The sequence below is a fragment of the Mus pahari genome, chromosome 15 (assembly GCF_900095145.1).
Source record: "Mus pahari chromosome 15, PAHARI_EIJ_v1.1, whole genome shotgun sequence".
NCBI lineage: Eukaryota > Metazoa > Chordata > Mammalia > Rodentia > Muridae > Mus > Mus pahari.
The window spans coordinates 34,260,076-34,282,689 of record NC_034604.1 but is presented as its reverse complement, the minus strand read 5'-3'; the positions used below and the strand labels follow the sequence as shown (position 1 = coordinate 34,282,689).

General features: G+C 42.8%; 1 protein-coding gene across 4 annotated transcripts in view; it reads right to left on the bottom strand.

Moving 5' to 3' along the window:
* The window catches only part of Arhgap26 (Rho GTPase activating protein 26), a 384,946-nt gene that overhangs the window by 154,890 nt on the left and 207,442 nt on the right, over positions 1-22,614 (bottom strand). For all 4 annotated transcript variants that reach the window (XM_029546942.1, XM_021214449.2, XM_029546941.1 and 1 more), the window contains exons 12-13: positions 20,963-20,999; positions 2,549-2,614 (exon numbers count right to left, since the gene is read on the bottom strand). In XM_029546942.1, coding sequence (XP_029402802.1) covers positions 2,549-2,614; positions 20,963-20,999 — 103 coding nt within the window. The remainder of the gene's footprint in view (positions 1-2,548; positions 2,615-20,962; positions 21,000-22,614) is intronic.

The following is a 22,614-nucleotide window of genomic DNA, read 5'->3' as shown; positions in this document are numbered from 1 at the left end:
TTCCATCTTAGGGAATGTTTGTCAAGACTGAGAAATCAGAAAATCCATCATAGTTAGAGCAAAGGTGTTTACTGTGAACTACTTACACAAAGACAGAAGTCAAACTATAGAACTTCCATTTACTGAAATGCGTAGGTTAGAGCGTCACTGTACCTCTTTAAAAAGGAGGCAATCTGGATGCATGCATGTAATGTGTGAATGTATGTGATCTATGCCTGTCCACACATGTGAACACGCATATGGTGGCTAGAGGACAACCTGATATTCATCAGAATGCCATCTACCTCCTTTGACACAGGGTCTCTCCTTGGTCTAGGGTTCATCAATATAGTTTCACTGGGTGGCCAGTGGGCCCACAGATCCTGTTTCTGCTTCTCCAGTACTATCACAAGTGTGTCACCATGCCCAGCATTTTGACTTGGGTTTTGGGGATCAAACCCAAGACCTCATGTTCAGCTCCAACAAGGAACAATTTAGACTGAGTGATTGAAAATGGTTTTCTTCATGTTGGCCCAAGTCCATCGCATCTCATACCTCTCAGGAACTGCCAAGCTTCCTCTCCAGGTTCCCTGTGAACTTCTTATTGTGCAAGTTAGTTCCTATCACTTCTCTTAACACCTTCCAGTTCTTAGGTATAGATTATAGTCAGACTTTTTAGGGTGACCTACAGAGTCTACAAGCTACTGATTTATAGTGAACATAGACGCTGAGGAGGGTTTTAGGTGCCTAGGTTTCCCTCTTGGTTTGGGCTGCTAAAACGGGCTAACACGCAGCCCACCTTAAGCAAGTATACTGGCTTGTCCCTATGTGCTCTGGCTTTGCCTGTGCTAACCATTCTCTGTGTTCTCCTCCCCTTTCCTTATAAGTTCTTTTGAGACAGTGCCTTAATCTGTAGCCCAGGCTGGCCTTTAACACTCAACTCTCTAATCTCGGCTTCCTGAACAGCAGGGCTGCAGACAAATACACTGATTTTATCCTTTCCTTTTAAGGAAAAACAAACCTAAACTCCTTAAAATTACTCTTTAAAAACTTAGGCATCACAGCTCAGGCGAAGAGAAAATCAAAAGAAGAAAGTAAAAGACAGCGGAAGCCACTGCTGTCACACTGAGACCTGTGCAGAGGAGGTCCTCTTAGGGACACACAGAATGGGCTCAGGCAGGATAGCTATTTGCTTTTAAACTGTATTTTTCACTTAACGCATAGAAAGAGGAAAAAAAAAAAAAAAAAAACCTTTCTACTTTTAGTGATTCACAAGATTCTATTGCACAAGTGAATCACGCTTGAGTTGGCCAAATGTTGAGGCATTTGATTGGTTCCTGATTTTGCATTTTAACCACATCACTGTGTAAACATTCTTTTGGTTCAACACAACCAACACTCTTATATTCCACAATCAATTTCCAATTATGTCCACTAGGCCCTTTCTGGGTATATTTTATGTACAGTTGTTGAGAACCTGTCTTAAATTTTTTGATGAAGGAAATCAAGGAAACAAAACTAAACAAACAAACACATATACAAGCCTGCTTCTACACAGTAAAGTAACTCCTTTTGAAGAAGACTTACAGGATACATAGGCACAAGAACTCAAGATGTCTATTTAACCACTAGTAAGATTATAATTCTGCTTTAAAAGTTGGAATTTCTTTCAAACAAATAAAAAGAATAAGTAGTTAGATCACTGGAGAATAAATAGACTCATTCCCTTGGTTTTGATCAATCTCAGTGGAGAGATTGTAGCTTTTCTCAAAGCCACAATGGATCCAGGGCATTTAGAACCCTACAATGCCAGCACTAAAGATTCTGGTTTGTGATAGTAACCCAGCCTCCCCTATCTCATGGCTGCTCCAACAGATGCGGGAAACCTCAGTATGGAGGAGGCAGCTAACCCCTTACTTCTCTGTCCTTGATGGTTCTCAGGTCCAGATCTACAGAGCAGAGATCCTTACTGGGGTTCACAGACTCTAAGATGATCCCTAGAGAGATCTCTGGGGTCTATGAACTAGATGGGAAAAGAGCCTTTATTTTCACTGCTACTAACACTGTTGCATTTCTTTCCCTCCTTAAACCACAGTGGTATTAGCAGTACCTGCAGCATGGTCAAAAATCACAGATATTTTTATAACTCCTTACACTGTTGCAGAATGATTACGATGTTGCGCTTCCCAGATTATACCTGCTATGAGAGCCACCACTATCAGCTGTGAATGAAGTTGTCAACACAGAAGCGTAGCTACCACTCTGCTGCGGCTATGTTTTTAATTATTTTAATAATAACTGAGTTTCAAGAACTGGTTTCCATAAACCTAGGAATTCTATCAGTATACATGTAAGACATTCTTGTGATCAACCAGAGACCTGGGTGACATGAAACAGGTGGAGAACCCCTGCTTCAGACCAATCTGTTCTGTAGAAACACTGACAGTGGCACCAGGGGAGTTAATGAGTTACTTAAAATTGGAAGCAGCAGGTAGCAGTTCCTCTGCCTCACAGATGCATGACCTTCCATGAGAACGATGCCAACTGTCCATCTGGTCAGCTACTTTACCTCTGGTCTCCACCGCATGGATGCATTTCCTTATTATGCTGAAGCCGATACTGTCCAATTGTGCGGCTGAAAGAACAAGAGAAGTATGGTCAGGCCACGCGTGTGCAAACCAGCACGCTGAAAACAAACTACATAGTGTGGTCACAGCATACATGTGTGCAAAATACAGATGATTTAGAGATAGTAATACTGACAAAGAGCCTACCCTAGGCCAGATACACGCTAAGTGTTCTGCATGTGTTATCTTCGTTCTTACAGTAACTTTGGCACTACGTTTCTAACAAGAAATGGCAGTATAGAGTAACAGACTCCTTCCAGTTGGAGTCACAGGAATAACTGCTTGTAGTCAGCTACATAAAGCATATGTGAAGTGCTTCGAAAACAATGGATAAGTGCTGTACCTAGATTATGTCTTGTAATGCCAGCAAATTCTCTTGAATGATAGTATTATTAGCCCCACATCACAGACGAAAAAAAAAATGAGGCTTGGATAAGCTACATATGAGCAAAGTTGCCAAGTTAACATGTAGAGACTTGCTCTAGGGGCCAGTTTACCAAACTGCTTTAACTATAACTATACAGAGTTAAAAAAATTAATTCTGTTCTGTTGATTAGAAAAGGCAGAAAATAAGGAGGAAATGAAGGAAAGAAAAGTGACCCAGCTTTGAACATTGAAACAGCAGAGAACAAAGCTACCTAAGCCAGACCCAGAAGCAGGAGAGCTTCTCTCCATAGCACATCAGTGGGGTCAGTGGGTTCTCCATCTGTTCCAGCATCTTCCACTGCCACTCAGAAAATGAAATAACCCACGGGAACACAAGTTTCTAAGTAGCAATAAAGAGGCCAGACATCCATAAAAACTCAACCCCAAGCTTTGGTTATCCACTGATATGTGACGCGTAGCTTGCACAGGTGAGTCAATTTGAACACCAGAGACATCCTGCAGATACCAGTTATTGTCTCTTTTCCTTACAGCCATCTGGGTGGGGTCAGAGCTTTCCTGCAGTGCTTTTGTTTTGCATCAGATGACTAAGGACACTGGGCATCCTTTTGAGCACAGGGGATGACTCTCCCTCTTTGATGAAATGCTCAGAAGCCACTGGGAAAGTATGTGTCAGGCAGGGAACTATCTTCTTGTGCTTAAGAAACTTTCCAAAATGTTGATGACTGTCACTCTGGAGTCCATGGCACCCTTCACTTTGTTTTGAGAGAAGTGTTTCAGAGTATCTTTCAAAGGCATGGTGGTCAGAAGTCTGGGGGAAAGACCTGCCCCTGTGCACTGGCTTCTGGGAGCTGTCGAGACAGACTCTGGACTTGGATGGTATAAGAGCAGGCTTGTGAACACTGACTCCTTCCCAACATAGATGAACTTCGTCTGGGGCAAAGACCACTTCCTCACCCCAGAAACATCAACACAAGTTTTGGAAAATTGGAAAGAACTTGGCAACTGAGAGAGAAAGTCCCGGCGCTTGGATGACCTACCAGGTCAGCTAGGAAATGAGAGAAGTTCCTAGGCAAATGGGACATGGAAGGAAAAAAACTGCAAAGGAACTTTCCAGATAGCTGAAAGATAGATAAATTCTACTGATTTATAGTAACTGTAATTTTTGAATGGCAAAGACCCCACTGACTATTCAGATTGGTTTTCTCTGTGCTGGTACAACTTCTCTAATTTGTTAAAAGCAAGCAAACACCCTTCATACTGATATTAAACTAAAAAGCCTTACAGTTCACACACACACACACACACACACACACACACACAATGTTCTATTTATCAGTGTATCTTAACTGTCAAATCTACACAGCATTTATATGCTGCAAAGCCAAGCAACAGTTCGGGATAACTCTGTTAGCCTAGTTTATTGGACTTGTACATTGAGTTGACTACCTAGTTTTGTAAACAGATAAAATTATGTTAAGAAATGGAACCCACATCAAACAAGATTCCCAAGAACTCATAAAATACAGTTTAGCACTGATGTTCTGATTTTATAAACCAGAACTGAGACACTGCCACATCCTGAACTTTTCCATCTGCCCTTTGTCCTCTGTCTCTTTCCCTTATACACATGTGCTTGCATGCGTGCATGTGAGCGCACACACACACACACACACACACATGCACGCACACGCACATGCAGTTTGACTTCTCTCATCAACTTGAATTTCCTGCTGACATCATGACTGAGTTACTAATAATTAACAACTGCATATTATTTAACTTGGCCTAAGTGTCATTGATCTGACAGGGACTCCGCTGTATATATAAGCAGAACATTTGTTCCGACTTTGGCCCAACAGGGTTCATAATCTTAGTAATTAAGATCTAGTCTGCAAAGTGAATTCCCACTAAAAGGTCTGGAACACTATCACCATGGAGCAGAGTTTGCAAATGACTGAGAAAGTAGCCTGCCAGATGGATGCGGCTGTCCTTAATCCCCTTGAGCAGGTGATTCAGCCCATTCACTGAGCCAAGGCTCAGAAAAGGTCAGGGATTTATTTGCAATTTCTGTATCCTTATAATCTCCAGAAATAATCTCTCATTAAATATCTACTAGGTTTGTATTATTCCCTTAATTTGACTTGCAATGAGCTGATGTAGGAGCTGTGGCTCCCAGGCTCAGCATTCTGTGATGCGGTTAAAGCTTGGCTTCTCATCCTCCCACAACCTCCAGTTCCCTGCGCCCAGGTTTACATCAGCAGCCCACGCTGATGCATTATAATTAGTGCTGGCAGAGTGCACACAGATGACACGGGCTGACCTCCCAAGTTAGAAAGGTGCTGCCATCCAACCTTCCATCACAACCTCTGAAGCCTTGTATCTATCTCTCCTTTTCAGAGAAAAGAAAGGGCCAGGATCACATAACTCCATTCTGCAGATGCACTGAAAGAATATGGGGAAACAGAAGGGTTGGGTCCATGCTGGGCCAAGTTGTCGCATCTTAGGGCAAACCCAGATCAGTACCTAACAGTGGTGGGGTTTGGGTTACTATGCCAAGATGAACTCCAGGAAGAGGAGGTAGGTGACTCAGAATTGTTCTACTTCAGTGCAATTATAAAAACAACACAATCAATTCTCTTTCTTGCCTAAAAGGTCCAGTCAGAAAGATAGGGTTCTACCATAACTACCACTGTTATACTGTGAATAAAAAACAAACAAACAAACAAAACAAAAACAAAACCACTGATATCTCACCTGAGATAACTTCCTCTCATCTTAAAAAAAAACAAACAAAAAACAAAACAAAACAAAAAAAAACAAAACAAAACAAAACAAAACAAAAAAAAAAACAAAACAAAACAAAACTGTGGGGCTGGAGAGATGGCTCAGCTGTTCAGAGCACTGACTGCTTTTCCAGAGATCCAATTCCCAGCAACCACACGGTGGTTCACAACAATCTATGATGGGATCTGATGCCCTCTTCTGGCATGCAGTGGTAAAAACAGAGCACTCACATAAAATAAATCTTTGAAATAAATAAATAAAAAGCTGTGTAGGTGCTGGTGGTGGAGGTGGTGGTAGTGTGTGAATGTATCTGATTGTATGTGACAACTCGAAGAAAACCATGAGCATCTCTCCCCCTTTGCACCTTTTATGTGCATCCAAACTATCACCAACTTTCCAGCATTCTCACTTAAAGTTTCTCCATTTTGTCTAGCTCCCACCTTCACCACTGTCTTGGTTCTGATACAATGAGAAGGAATATTGGGTTAAAACACTTCATGAATAAGAGAGCTTGCCAAGGAGTATAAGATACCCAAGCTGACCTGATTAAAGGGAGAAAAAAAGTCTCCTTAGGCTCCTGCCTCCCCTGAAGGAACCCTGAGGAGTATGCGCAAGGCACTGTAGCCCTTCCTCCTAGTAAAGTTCTCAACGTTGAGTAGTTGCATCTTTGCGTATATTCTAACATCTGATACAACTAACAGAATGAACTGTGGGAAAGAACAAATTCAAAGAAAGTCTTTGCCTATTAGAAGACCAGCGCATACCACACCAGGGATGGCTGAGACAAGAGGAAATGAGAGACCAAGATTTCTTACTTCAGACACAAGAGGCAGCCCTCTGAGGCTGCTATATAGATTGACAGAGTGCTCTCCACTCTGGAGGAAGTATTCCAATGCTGCTTTCTTAGGGGCAGAAATAAAACTTGACTACTGATTTACTGTGCCTGTGTCATGCTGTGAATTCTACTTTGGAAACCAAAGAATGGACACTACTGCTGTGTTGGGTCCAGAGAGAGCATCCAGGAGGAGGTAGCATCTCTTCTCCTCCACAGCAATTTTCATTCTGTTATCTGTGTGCCAGGGTGCTTCCAGTGACTTCTGAGCTAGCCTCTTCATAGTTCTTCTCACTTCCTCCTATCTTTCCACTACAAAAACAATCCCACTAAAATCAGGGACAAGACAAGGCTGCCTACTCTCTCCCTATCTATTCAATATAGTACTTGAAGTTCTAGCCAGAGCAATAAGACAATTCAAGGAGATCATGGGGATAGAAAATGGAAAGACAGAAGTCAAAGTATCATTATTTGCAGATGACATGTTAGTATACTTAAGTGACCCCCCCCCAAAAAAAAAAAAATTCTACCAGAGAACTCCTACAGCTGATAAGCATGTCCAGCAAAGTGGCTGGATACAAAATTAACTCAAGGAAATAGTAGTCCTCTTTTATACAAATGATAAACAGGATGAGAAAGAAATTAGGGAAACAAGACCCTTTACAATAGCCACAAATAATATAAAATATCTTGGCTTAACTCTAACCAAGCAAGTGAAAGACCTGTATGTCAAGAACTTCAAGTCTCTGAAGAAAGAAATTGAGGAAGACATCAAAAGATGGAAAGATCTCCCATGCTCATGGACCAGTAGGATTAACATAAATCAATCTACAGTGTCAATGTAATACCACCAAAATTCTAACACAACTCTTTACAGACCTTGAAAGAAAACGATCGCTAACTCAACCAATTGCCAGCATCTGCACTACTACCTTCCCTGCAGGGTATGAAGGATCTACTGACTCTGATTATGTATGGTATATGTAAAATGAGCTTCTGCCAATGTTGTATATGGAATGATTCCAAGAAGTTCACATGTATTTCTTGGATCTATGTACCTACATAATGAGTATTAGGAATCTGATTGACATAAAATGCACTGCATGATATATTTACATCTTAAGTAAAGGTTAAAAAAGAAATTTATTTAAAGAAAAACAGTAACAATGAAGGTGATACGTGTGTACGTAAACATAAGCAGTAAAGGTGATACACAAGGAACATATCTGAGCTCATGTCTCACAGCTCCCTCCCCAAGCTTATGCTGTATTCAAGCTAGCTAAAAGGATGATCCACCTGTATCCAACCCAGCTCCTTCTTTGTAGACTTACAGCTAATACCAGGACCGAGTCTGTTGAGACGTTTTCCTGGACTGCCACAATCATCTCTAACATGCTTCTCTTTTTATACCCTAGGTCTACTCTTTACCAACATCCAGGGCCATCCTTTTAAATGACAACAGCACAGGAAACTCACCTTATCTCATCACAATACTCTAGGAGTTTCTCCAATGCTAAGACCACACTCTTACTGTGTGAGCGCATGAGGCTGGCCCTTTGGTTGGCAGTACTCAACCTGTCAACTTCTCACATGCATCCTGCCCTCTCTCACTTCTTAGGAGGCTCTGGTCATCTGACCCAAGTGCCTTTCCCTGATTCCCCTCCTTCTTCATATTTCTTCGTGGGATTTGCCTCTACCAGAAAGTATACCCTGGTCTACTTGTTTATAGTTTGTTGTCAATCTCTCTAGAGTAGATAGCCTCCATATTATAGAATGTATACAAATATCAACACTTTGTGGTAGTCTATTTGATGTGTTCACTTTGTAGTTTTTTATATATCAGTTAAAAACTTTCAATTAAAGTTTTAAAAATGGCACCAGCCTTACAAAGGTGGAGGATCAATCAGCCCACTTGTGGTTTTATTTTCAAAATAAAAATTCCTGAATGAAGAAACAAATAAACTCATAGTTTTCCAGCCAAAAGACCAAGAACCAATAGGTAAAATGTTCTCAGCACTCCAAAAATCCTTTAGGAGTGCGTAGCTGATTTAACACAATGGGATCTGTCCACGTGGGGAAGTCAGGGAGCACCCACGGGGTGTTTCCATCATGGCCCAGCCTCTAGGCAACACCTGACAATCCAAACTTCCCTTCCCCCTGCCTGACAGACACACAGCCATTACCCTGCTTTCCACAGTTTCTGGGGACAAACAGAAAAACTGAGATGGACGAGAGATACAGTAATGGAAGAAACATAAATAGAAGAGAAATCACTGCTTGCCTGCAATAAACCTCTCAGCTCTGTGCCTAAATCAAGGAGGCCCTAGGACAGCTGTCAAAAGAGGCTCATCTCAACAGGAGTCGGGAGGCCCACATTGGCACTGTGTCAGCTGCTGCAGAGCACAGCTAAGGGCTGCACATCTGCCATGGGAAAGAGTGCTTCTCAGGACAGAGACACTAAAAGAACAGGTCTCAGTCAATGCCCCAGCATCATCCGCATCATTATCTCCTGCTAGAGGACTGGGCATCCTGAGTGTAGCTTAGTTCGCTGGCCTCAAATCCTTTTATTTAGGCCTCAGGTGCTTTGCACTGACTTCTGAACCAACAACAACAACAAAAAAAAAATCATGAAGACAGAGTATTTCCAACTTTCAGATCCAAATGCCTTTCTCCTGCCTTTTATTTTTTAAACCTACCTGCTAGCATCAGATGCCCCAGGTACTTTGCCCTTCCCCCTTTTTTGTCAAAATATATTGTGAGAAAGCAAAGGTGAAGAAGGAGATGACATTCAGACCCAAAACACACTGTGATGGACAGACTTCATCTATCTACCTTCAGACACTCCAGGGAACTTGAGAGGCGGGCAATAATCTTAGGATAATAAGAATGCTACTGATAATATTAAGAGCAAACAGTGATGATTAATGACAGTGTCTAGCACTAGTCACCACTGAGCAAAGGATATCTGTCGCAATTTTATTCAATTTACCCGGAAAGTCAAGATGTATGTAGTGAAGCTAGTCCCTCGTATAAATAACTGAGGCCTGGGAGTTTCCCAAGGTCAGACATTATTACAGCAATGACATTGGGATTGCAATCTATGTAGTCTGTCAGAGTTAAAACTCCCATACGTGACTCTACCCTACCCCAAATGAAACCTTATAGCCTCTGCTAACCCTTATACACACACACACACACACACACACACACACACACACACACACACACAGTAAGAAGTACAATCTACAATCTTTGTTCAGTTTACTGAGTGACCATACTTGAAGAAATTACTTGAGTTTGAACCTAAATAGAAGCCTCAGGCATCTGTAAATGAGGTCAATAATATCACTTCCCTTATAATAATTATCAAGTGTCACAGTGTGTGTCCAACACTTAGCACAATGTGTCGTGTGTAGTATGAACTCAATAGGTATTAAGTATAATAATTAGAAGCCTGGACTTGGTGACAATATGGACAATCTTTCAACCTCTGTCTTAGCGGCCACTTGATAGGGGTTAGAAAGGTATCCAGAGTCCTGCATCATACTGTCTTGAAGCCCAGCCTGGGCTGTCAGGAGGTAGTTCTTACCAGTCTGTTAGTACAGATTCCACAGCACGAGGGAAAGGCGAACACCAGGCCATGGCAAAATTACATGCTGGCTGTGTCTGTCAGTCTGAAGCTAAGAATGGATTTCTGAAATGTCTCCCAGAATAAGGAAAAAGGCTTCTGACTGCCTGGGCAAGTTCAAGGTGCCCATTACCAATGCTGTCCTTGGAAGATGGTCTCATCACACACAACAGCTGGGAACTGAAAGTATCTGAGGACCATTCTCCCCTCTCTCCAGACTCTGTCTGTAGCTAAGGCATGTAGTTGAGACATCACTGCTTCACTAAATGTAATTCTAGCTCAGTGCAGCAGCAGCAGCAACCATGTCACAGGCAGGATTCCTAGCAAAAGGCAAAGTGCAGAAAGCCAGCGCCTGCACAGCCTCTCCTCTGACTCTAACTGAGCCTCAGAAGACAAAAGGGATTGCCACAGAAACCTGCATGGACCAGCAGGGAGAAGAAAGGCCAAGAGGGCATAGGGGAGCAGGCAGCATGGAGAAGAATCTGCCGTGGACCATCCCTGGCGGGCAGGATGGAAAGCTGGAGGGGAAGGTACACTCAGCTGATAGCCTCGTGGACCAGTGCACAGGAGGCCAGGCGCTGCACCCATTAATGCTTCCACTCTGCCCAGGTTTAAAAGGGGAAATGTTCTATTTATAAAGCTACCCAACAGGGGAGACCTGGCAGCTTTTGGATGGCTCTGATCCCAAAGGGATCCTTGTTACCAATGGCTGCCTCTTCCTGCCTCTCTACTGTGGGTGTTCTAACAGCAAAGGGCCAAAGGTGGCTAGAAGCAAGGGGGAGAGGGAATCCCCTTTTCCTGCCCTTTACCGCTTTCATGAGAATGTGGACTTTTGATCATGAAGGCTGACAGCTTTAGAAACTTCTTAAAAATAGTGGCCATGCTAACCCACTGAGGTTTCCACAGTGATCTTCAAGGCTGAATCTCTTTTCTGTCTGGCAGATGAAGGGAAGCCAATGCACAGAGATGAAGAGAATTGAGGATCAGAGGGACAGAACTAGGTAAACACAGAGAGATGGAAATGCATCCCTGTCCATCTCTTCTCCTGATCTTCAGTCTTGGCTCATAAATCAAGACAAGCCTTAATAAAGCACCACTGTGAGCTTGGATTTGAGTGCAACCTTAAGAATGAGAATGTAAACAACAGAGATAACAGGGAGTGGCTCCATTTGTTCCAGACTCTCTGTGGGATGCCAGGGTACCCCCTGTAAAGACCCAACCCTGAGACTTTAGAGCCATCAAAGCCTGTGGCCGTGGCTCACCCAGAACACATTTATTTGAGGAAAGACCGATTCTAATGATTCTAATATGGAGATTCTTGTGGTGTGTCCACACAGTGGCAAAAAAATAATCTGACAGGTTTGAGTGGTGGTTCTCAACCTTCCCGATGTTGTGACACTTTGGTACAGTTCCTCACATTGTGGTGAACCCAAACCATAACATTTTTTGTTGCTGCTTCATAACTATAATTTTGCTACTGTTATGAATCACAATGTAATTATCTGTGTTTTCCAATGGTCTCTGGCAACCCCTGTAAAAGAGTTGTGTTGACTCCCAAGGTGTCATGACCCACAGGCTGAGAACCACTGGGTCAGATGCTAAAAGACTGCTGATAGAATTCCTTCTAGTCCCCCAAGTCTGGCTGCATATGACTGCATAAAGAAACAAAGCAAAGAATCCACGCATGTCAAGAGCAGAAGCAAAGGACCCTGGCCATTGGTTTTCCTACTTCTCGACTGTATCTCTTGAATTCCATTTGCTCAGTTAAAATCTAGATACACAGAACTCTGTTTCTGTAAGTGACGGCCACTCGAATTCACTTATCATCCCCCTCTGCCAAATCCCATGACATTCTAAACAGACTGGTTTTTTAAAAGTTCCCTGTGTGTTAAGTGACAAACTATACTCCATGGCTAAAGGTCACCACTGCCTGATCTGCAAATGAAGCTTTACTGGCCAGTACTCCTCCATGCAGCCCCGCAGCATCAGCGGCTGCTTTCACACTAGTGCTGTAGAGGAAATCAATTCCACGAACTGAAAGTATTTCCCCTCTGCCCCTTTACTGAAAAGCAAGATCTCCATGGGAAATGATGGCATTTACAAAATCAACAAATTTATTGTGTTTGTGCCTCCCATTCATACCGCACTAAGTACGTATCAGAAATAGTTACTTAGAACACTCCTAAGTACTAACATTGAGACGTGCAGCTACCAGAATTAAATGAACTGCCCTCAGAGGGCTTCAAGATGGAGAAAATGGTTACCTCCCTCTTTCTCCTCATTGTTCCCTGCAAGAGCAGATCTGTCAGCCCAATGGCTTTTCTCAACTCTCGGTTTTTCCTTGTTCTGTGTTGGTTTGTTGCTCTTTTGGTTTTGTAACAAGGTCTCACTATGTTGCCCAGGCTAGCCTGGAACTCTCCATCCTCTTATTTCAACCTTGAAGCACATGTACCACCATCCCCAGAAAAGAGTTTCCTTGTCAGTGAGAAACACGTTTGGCCAGGTGATGGGAAGAACTAAACCTGGGAGTGATTAGGTATTAACATTTCAGATACTATGCTCAACTTTAATTCTCACACTGAGTTTGTAAGACAGGAATGTTGATATCTCCATTCCTATAGGAAAGATAATGAAAATATAGAGGGCCTGGCCATCTCTCTCCAAGAGTCAAGAGCCAACATGCTTAATCTATATCAGCTCCACGGCACCCTATATGAAAGCACTAATCAACACAGCCAAATTTACCCTAAACAAAGCATTTCAGAGTACTGAAGAGGTGGTTCAGCAGTTAACAGCACTGGCTGCTCTTCCAGAGGACTTGGGTTCAATTCCCAGTACCCACATGGTGGTTCACAACTATCTGTAACTCTAGTCTTAGGGTATCTGATGCCCTCTTCTAACAAACATGGGTAATAGGCATATATGTGATATACAGATAGATGTGCAGTCAAAACACCCATACACATGAGAGAGGTGGGGGTATAGGCCTCAAAATATCCATCAACTGGAAAGGACCATTAGAGCAATTAGGACAGAATCCTATTATGGAATATTAAATAAACACCACAAATTTTATCAAGATGTAACTTTTATGGCACAGACAATTCTTGGACATTCTTAAAAACAAAATGGAAATAAGTTTATTCACCATAATGCCAATTAAGCCAAAATCCATAGCAATACTTGAAAATACATATAAGACATCATTTTAAAAATTCAAGAATGAAATAGCTGTGGGCTTACAAATTATTTTACTGTTTTTGAAAAATTGGTTTGCTATACTTCCTTAATATTCTACTGCAACTTCATATTATTTAATAACCAGAAAGAATATATATTTTTAAACTGCCTCAGAGTTCAGTTTGGAGATTCAGTGTCCACATCCCACAAACAAAGAGACCACACCTCTAGCTTCATACAGAGCATTCACAGTCTAATCATTGCTCGTCTCCCCTCCTCCCACTGTGAATTACAAACTGAGAGAGCACAGTGGGTTCTTCCGCATAATTCAGGTACCACTCATACCCTTAAAAAGCCAACTGCGAGGAAGGAGTGATTAAGACTTTGAGCACAGAGCATCTACTGCTTGCCCTTCTTCCGGAGAAAAGAGACGTCTGTGTTTTCCTTGCTGTTTTACTGATTGCAGGGACAGCCTTGCACATGCTACATGAACGAGCCCGCTGCTAATGAGCCTCAGCCCTGCCTGGAAGTTTGCATTTTCTAAATCTGTTCGGTCTAGATGAAATCCCATCTGAGGCTCATTTCCAAATCCATCAGTTTGGGGCATTTTACACAAAGGGTACACTTGTTGATGACATGCATATTATACACGCCTCCTAACCCCCAACAGGACTGGGCCACCTGTCTATCACTCTTGGTGCTCCCAGTCCCGCTGCACATCTGCACATCATAACTGCTTCTATGTAGCTATCTATTCCAGCTGAAGGTGTTCTCCCCCTTGTGCTCATGGTTGCCGGTAACATCTGCCCTTATGTACTCGGATGGGGATTTACTAGATGAGGACCTTCAGGAAGCCTGAACTCCTAAAGTTTCATCCAGTAAGAACTTCAAATAGGAGTGAAAGGGGAGTGCTAACCAAGAGTGGGAGGCAGAGTGAACTGCTGTCATGATATTCTGAAAAGCCAGGTGCTCAGCATTTGGCTGTGCTTGGATGAAGTCCATGAGGAGGCAAGCCTGCAGCAATAAGGATATTGAATAAATATTAAATAAACCTAGTCAGCCTATTGATTTGGGTCGAGTCTCACATAAAGGGAGGTAACACTATGAATAAGCAGATTAAGAAACTGGGCCCTCTCTATCCCAATCCATCAGCTTTCAGCCTTTAAATTGCTGGAGAAGCAGAGAGGACCTGCACTTCTGTTTTTTGTTGTTGTTATTATTGTTGTTGTTGTTGTTTGTTTGTTTTTGATGTTGGTGGTTTTTTTTTAAGCTAACTTTTGAGGAGATGAACAAGTAGTGACATTTATTATTTAGAACTTACATCCCAAAAGCCTTAGAGTCTCTCACTTCTGACCTAAACTGATTTCAATTCTCTGAAATTTGGAGAACAAACCTCACAAGTGTAGCCAAAGGTCAGGTGTAGAACAAGACTAACCAAGCATCAAAGTGGCAGAGGAGCCGGCAGAGTGGTGAGGAGAGAGAGCAGACCTGGCCCTGCAGAGCCCTGCCTGCCCCTTGTGACAGTGGGGAGGGGATCTGGAGACTGGATGGTTGCACTGGGGGTGGTTGCCCTGTCAGTGAGAAGCTCAGGGAACGGGAATTAAGTTCTTCTTCATCAGCTGTAATTCCACTTTCCCCTTTTCCTTTTCTGTTCAGTCAGAATTGACTGCCTGGAGAGCTCCTTGCTTCTGACATTCTGGGAACAGCCAAAGGAAAATTCTCAGTTCACAGGGCTACTGAGACAGCTAAAAGATGGGCAGCTAAAAGAGAAGGTTGTCTTCTGTCTTTAATATTTCAGGAAAACTTCAACCAAGAACACACAAGACCTCTAGGCAGAAAACTCAAACCAAAATAAAAGGATGTTTGTCTGAATAAATAGACATTCAAAGTTCTTGGAGCAGAGGATGGGATTACAGATAAAAGTGTTGGTTTTCCTCAAAATTCAATCTATTTAATTAACATAATCTTAAATGCAGGTTTTATGTTTGAGGAACTTAATAAATCTATTCTCAAAGAATAAATGTCTACAAGTAGCAATGTCAACCCTTAAAATGGCATTAATAGGAGGAAGGGAAGGATGGATGGAGGGACAGAAGGATGGAAGAAGGGACAGAAGAAGAGGGAAGAGAGCAGAAAGTAAATGTTTTAGGTGCATCATCAGCACTTGGGTTAAAAAGGCCCTCTTCAAAAAAGATTTGAAAACTAGGAACCAGAAAGGAAATCAGAGACAAAATTTAAAAGATGCAATGACTATATAAATAATACAGCTCTCTAACATGCACAAGGCCCTAGGTTCAATCCCAGCACCAAAGAAAGACAGCACAAATAACATCAATAGGTAACAAGACGGGAAAGTGTACTTCAAATGTCTAATTGCAGGCTGGGTACTCACTTCAGTGGCTTGCCTAGCATGTGCAAGGCTCTGGTTCAATCCCTAGCACCACAAAAATAAGATAAAATGTCTAAAATTAATAAAGATTAATATCTAAATAGAAATAACTTTGTAAGTACATGGGGAAAAGATGGCAACTGTCTCCGAAAAATGGACAAAGGACATGAACAAGACATTAAGAGACTAGGATGCCCAGAGGACTGACAGGCAATGTGAGCAGACACTCAAAACTCTACTTACTAGAGAAAGGTATGTGTTACCACGTAAAGATATTAGACCAGTAAGGAATCACCGGGCTGAAGAACGGTGTTGGCAGAAATGGGGAAATGTGCACGTAAGGCTAATGGAACTGTAGACAGACCACTATGGAGAGCAACCTGAGGTTACTAACTGAGCCTATTATGCTAGACTAGCAACTGGACCAGAAAGTTTAACCCCAGGACAGCATCACACACAGTCACATCATAGAGATGTGCTGTGGTGATGAGAATTTCAGAGTGGAATACAGCTGAGGAGAGAGGAGCACATCTCTTCAAAACAAGGAATGATGTGGATGGTTCCCAACGCATGCTGAGGGAGACAAAGACAGATCAGAGCAAGACATAGAGCTGTTTTTATAATTTAAGGGCAGGGCTAGGTAGAAGATGCATTTTTACAAGAAATGTGCTTTAAAAGTACAAACTAGATTAGTGGCCTAAAGGGTAAACTAAAGTACAAATGGGGGGAAAAGAGATAGAAAGAGTACAAGTCAATACAGAAAATGCAGGATTCAAGATGACAATGTGCAGGGAAGGAAGATGCGGGCTCTCTTCCTGTGACATAAACAGAACACGCAGAAGAGAAAACAAAAAGAGCCGCGAAGAAATGTGCCTGTATCGTCTATAGCCATCTTCTCTGTAGCAAGTGAGCGATGTGAAAATACAGCAGCCAACAGATGTCATTTATGAATCGGTTTAATACCCTCAGGCACTGTATGCCCCGAAAGAAACTTCACCTCAAAGTAACAGATTCTGACAAGTCCACAAAAGAATTCCCACCAGCTATCAGTCCCCTCAGAACACATAGCTGGCTCTGTGACAAGAGGTTTGCCTTCAAACTCCCACGAAAACAACTTAGGAAACAAAATACTTACATAGTTTTTATTTGCATACTAACATTTGGAATTTGGTCAGAAAAGCAATAGTCAATCCTTAAATTCCTATCAGGTTGACTTCTTACATTTAAGAGAACTTAAACTGGGGCATTAGAAAATGGTAGAAAGAACAAGATCCTAAGCTATAGTGAGTGCTATGTGTGGCAGATGAGCCCAGTAAAGATGAAGAAAGACAATAGTGTCAAGGCGTGGGCTGGAGCCAAGTGGGAGAGAATCTGCCCTGCATGCCCAAGGCCCTGGGTTCAATTCCTAAATAGGAGGGAGGAAAGAATGACATGGCAGAGGATACTAATACCAAGGAAGGGAGGCAACACCAACCCAGGCAACGCATCCATCGCCAGCCTGGAAGTCAGTGAAGAGTGAAACAAAATGAAGCAGACTTGAAAAGGTGGCTGCGACTTTTCATCCCATCACAACCTCTCCTTCTTCCTACATAAAGTGTTTTCCAAGACTGACACAAGCGAATCCCCTCAGTCTGTGAGTGACAGGAGGCAAAAACAGATGCTCCAGCGGAGTCTGAGTTCTTCGCTGAGGACTCTGCACCACCCTTTGTTGAAGGAAAGTCGAATAACTGTGTCTTGTGTTCAGGAATACAACCACTCGGGTTGGGTAAAAATTAGACTAACTTGTATCCTGGGAGTTTATTAGCCTCAATTTCCTCATCTACAAATCAAGCTAAAGGTTCCCAACAAACTTAGTCTAAGAAACCTCTAGAACCTGACACATATCAAGTGGTTACTTAACAGCTGTCGCTGTAAAATACTTTAACAGTAAACAATGTAGCTTACATGGAAAGACACGAGGATCTGAATATCCCCAGGAAGCCACTTGCCACCTGATTTAGTATTTGATGATCAATGTGGCTTAAGACACTTTCCTATCAAACACCTATATCAGTCCCATGACTTCTCCCTTTATTTTGTTCCACTGCCCTTATTTTGAAAATTCAATGATCTGCTGCAGGCATCAAACATTAAGATCTTCCTTGTTCAATATTTTCTTTCTCCTTCTCATATATTGGTATGTGTGTGGTATGCTTGCCTGTGTGCTCATTTGCATGTGAGGGTGTGTGCATAAGAAGCCCAAGGTTGGCAAAGTTCCTGGTTCGTTCTTCTACCTTATCCTTTGAGGCAGGATCTATTAATCAAATCCAGAGATTTCCAACTAACCTAGTTTCACTAGCCAGATTGCTCAGAGATCCTTTGCTTCTGTCTTCAAGGGCGGGAATAACACAAGGCTGCCATGCCCACTGACATGTCTGTGGGCTCCACAGATCTGAACCCTGGTCCTCTTGCTCTGTACAAGTGCCTTGACTGCTGAGTCATTGCCACAGCCCTCCTGCCTCAGTTTCTCCCTCTATTGCTCTGATAAAATACTCTGAAATAAAAGTAACTTAAGAAACTGAATTTAGGGCTGAATACCTCAGAGGTTAGGAGTGCTGGCTGTTCTTTCAGAGGTCCTGAGTTCAATTCCCAGCAACCACATCGTGACTTATACCCATCCATAATGAAATCTGACACCCTTTTCTGGCACTCAGGCATGCGTGCAGGCAGAACCATGTATACATAATAATACATAATAAGTAAATCTTTAAAAAACAAAGTTTATTTGGCACATAATTTGGGGTTATAGTTCAGCACTGTGGGAAAGTCAAGGTACCATAAACTTGAAGTAGCTAATCACATCACATTCACAGTCAAGGGCAGAGAGCAGGGGATGAAAGAACTCATGGTACTCTGACCCTTCTTTTCTTTTCATTCATTCCAGGGCCTAGCGCACAAAACAGTGCTGCCATGCTCAGAGGGCATCTCCCCAACTTCAATTAACTAATCCAATTAATTCATTAATTAATTCATCCGATTAAACTCTCTCAGAGGCATACCCACAGGCTATCCAAACCTACATATTTCTTTCCAGAGGCTCCCACCCAAGCTGATTCTATAGACTCTGACTATGGAAACACACCACTTTCATCCTTCGTCTTGTTAAAGGCTGCCTACTACTCTGAAATTTACTCCATTTAATAGATTCCCTAGCTGCTCTCTTGCATTTTAAACAGTTTGCATTTTAGAAAAGATCACTGAGTCAAAGGCTAGCCACTTCCAGAACACTTCCAAACATACTCCTGAAACAGTTGTGGACCAGCAGGACCTATTAACATACCCATCAATAAAATCATTTCAACTAGAATGTTTTCAATCTCTTGACACTTACACAGAGAAGCAGGTTCATAAAGTCAGCAGGTGCAGGTGGGCATGCAGCAGAGAACTCTGTATGCACTCATCCACAGCTCCTGGGGTCTCTAGGAGTCTTTACTAAGAAGCAGGATGACCCTGCCTGAGGCCAGGTGTGGGAAGATGTGCTTGCAGCCTGCTGGGTATCCATCCAGACCTCCTATCCCAATGGCCTCCCTATCTTCCCCTGAGAAGCCTTCCAGCCCCCACTTCATACAATATGCTAGAAACCATCCATCATAGTGTATTGCTTTTCCTCGGGGAGGCACACACTACATTCACTGGATGGTATCTTTCCTGGGGATCTGACTCTTCACTTGGTACCCTACAGACAGCATCCAGAAGGCCCCTTATTGTTGGCTCCTGCATCTCCAGAGCCGGTCTGTCTGCCAGCCTGTGTCTTTATGTGCTCCTCACCAAGGCACACTACAGCCTTCTATTGCTTCTTTGCTGCTAAACTCTGAGTTCTGCTCCCTACCCCTTAGCCAAAGTTAACCCCAGACACTTTAAACAATCTACTTAAATTTGGATTGGGGGGAGGGGAGGGGAGAGCTACTTCTTTGTTTCCTTGAACATTTACTTAAAATGTTTTCCTTACTCCATTTTTGAAGAGAAAACAAAACCAAACCCGGTTTTTCCTCTCATAACAAAGAGTACAATCTTGTCAGTTGTAGTCATTACAAATCACTTAATATTTTATCTGGATCTTATGGCAATGGCTGATATAGCCAGGTTGGTACAATGTTTATTTTTCATCCATGAGGTACTGCATAAACTGGGTGTCCCAGTTACACCCGTTATCTCAGCACTCAGTAGGGAGGCAGAAGGGTCAGATGTTCATCCCTGGCTGGGTATTTGAGGCCAGCCTTGGCTAAAGACTCTTTGTTTAATTTTTGTTGTTATTTTAATCTTTTGGCAAAGTACTTCAGAAAGAAACATCTGTTTCATACTGGCTAATGGCTTTCACAAAAGAAGAGGAAGAGGAGGAGGAAGATCAGCAGCAGCAGCAACAACAACAGTGAAAGGCTCACACTTCTGTCTAAGGAGAGATGGGCTGCTCTGCTCCTGATCTCCTGACACTACTGCAGTTCAGGGCAGGGCTTTTCTAGAGCGAAGCCAAGATGAGAGTCAGTTTCCTCTGTGCCCCTGGGGCACCCCAAAGGAATCTGCTTCTTGTCTTATGCACCAAGGAGATAATCAGGTTGCTGGGCTTGCCCTGCAGGCATCCCCTCTAATTCCCTTGCCTTTGCAGCCACAGTTGCCCTCCAGGGTGCTGAAGTGCCGAGCTGGCCTATGGCAAGAAAGTGCTCTGTTCTACAAGGCTGCTGCTCACCTCCATCAAAGAACAGTATCTCCTCCCCTCACTGCTCTCTGCTCTTTCCTCTCAAAGAGCCACATAGGAAACAGAATTAGCAAGCAGTCCACCTTGGCTACTGCCCTTGCAGGGATGACAGACTGTGCCAGCGGCTTTGGCTCTCAGGTTGCTGGTTATTAAGCCACTTATAAGTGGTGACTGGAGCTACCATCTTAATAAGACCTGGGACCACCATGTGAGATAATGCTTATAAGAGCACCACAGAATGCATGAAGGGTTGTTTAAATCCAAGAGGTTGCCACACTCTTAATCTTGCTCTGAAATAACCCTCCGAAATATGGAGGACCCAACATGCCCATGGCACCTCCTGGTGGCTCAGCCTTGATGTGGCCTGGCGACTTCTCCAGGCCTCCCCTCCCACCCCCAACTCTGACTTCAGAGTCATACTTACTCCCTTCGCTCTGGCTGTCTCTGTTGGAGTTGTAGACCTGAAAAATAGAAATAGAAATTTACTGTGTGTATTTTATACCGGGCTATAGACTCACTGCAGAAAACCCAAAGATGGAAGGCGATTTCTGCTCCCTGGCTCCAGTAAAAACCCCCTCAAGAAATGACTTACTTCCCAGCATGCACTTAGCTCTTCTCAAATAAGCATGGATCAGAACCACCTGTGGAACACTATAGTGTGTGGATGGTGTGGTGGGAGTGTGTTATCTCATCTTTTTTAAATGACAAATAAACTGATTTGTATGTATACATCAGAAGAAGAGAATTCAAAGTGAGTTACAGATCATTAAGCATTAACTGCACACAGGACCATGTCCTCAGCACTTCACAGAAATGATTTCCATCTACACCACAGCATGCTTGGCAAGAGCACTTGTTACCACTGTTGTACAGCTGGAAAATATGAGGGGAAGTGAGGTTTCACAGCTGGTTAATGGCAAAGGGACATTATAAAACTGTTGAGCGCTGGCCCTGGGGGTGAGGCCAGGCCCTTTTATTCTGTATGTAGATTAGAATTTTATAGAGAGAAGCCATCACACTTACAACACACCTTCTTAAACAGTTGCTAGAAATCATCTAAGAGACATTGGTCTGATGGTAAGAAGGGAAATTTCTCACTATAGAGGAAACAGTGGCTACTGCAAAAGTCAGCTAGCTGTTCTATAAAGGTCAAGACAGAAAACAGTAAACAGTAAAAAGTGCCAAGAGGTACTTGAATATCAGGAGAGAAAACAAGTTATTACAAAATTTTTAAAAAATGTTAACTTTTTTGCAAAAAAAGTCTAATTAGCAGATCCAATATTCTTTGCCTATGTTGCAAAGGGAGGCTGGCATTCCGCTTCTTTGGGATCCAATGTCAGGGCTCTATCACTTGTCAATTGCAAAAATTATTCTGTAAATATCACATGTGGCCCAGGGTCCACACAAAAGCAAAGGGTAGGCTGGGCTGGGCTGGGCTGGGCTGCTGGCCATGGACCACCTATTCCTGAAGTGCTATTGCTATTATGAAAACAATTCCAGGGCCAAATCCGCCCATGTCAGTATGGAAAGGCCCGGGAGGAAGCCGGCATCATAACTTAAATATCAACTTATCTATTCAACTGTCCCTGGGGATGCTGATGGTCACTCTCAGCTGAGAAATATTTAGTCCCTAAAAGAACTAAGCCAAGCATTTCTGAAAACTTCGCACTGAACCCCCGAAGATGAGTTTTCCAGTAAGTAATGTAAAGGAATGGCTAGTCAAGGGTGGGGCAATGGGCTCAAGTGGGCCACAGCTAGCCTTACCTTCTCTGGGCCATCATGGCTCTGTCTAGGAATTGCCTGAGAATGTCAAAGCCCAAATCCAAGAGATCATCCTGCTTCATTATATATCAGGTATATTATTATATTTATTCTCTATAGAAGACTGAAGCTACACAGCCACTTAAAGATCAGAGGCCAAGCATAAGAGGATCTTCAGAGCTTAAGGATACTCTGGCTCCAGGTGTTGGTAGCACACGCCTTTATTCCTAGCACTAAGGAGGCAGAGGCGGGCAGATTTCTGAGTTCAAGGCCAGCCTGGTCTACAGAGTGAGTTCCAGGACAGCCAGGGCTACA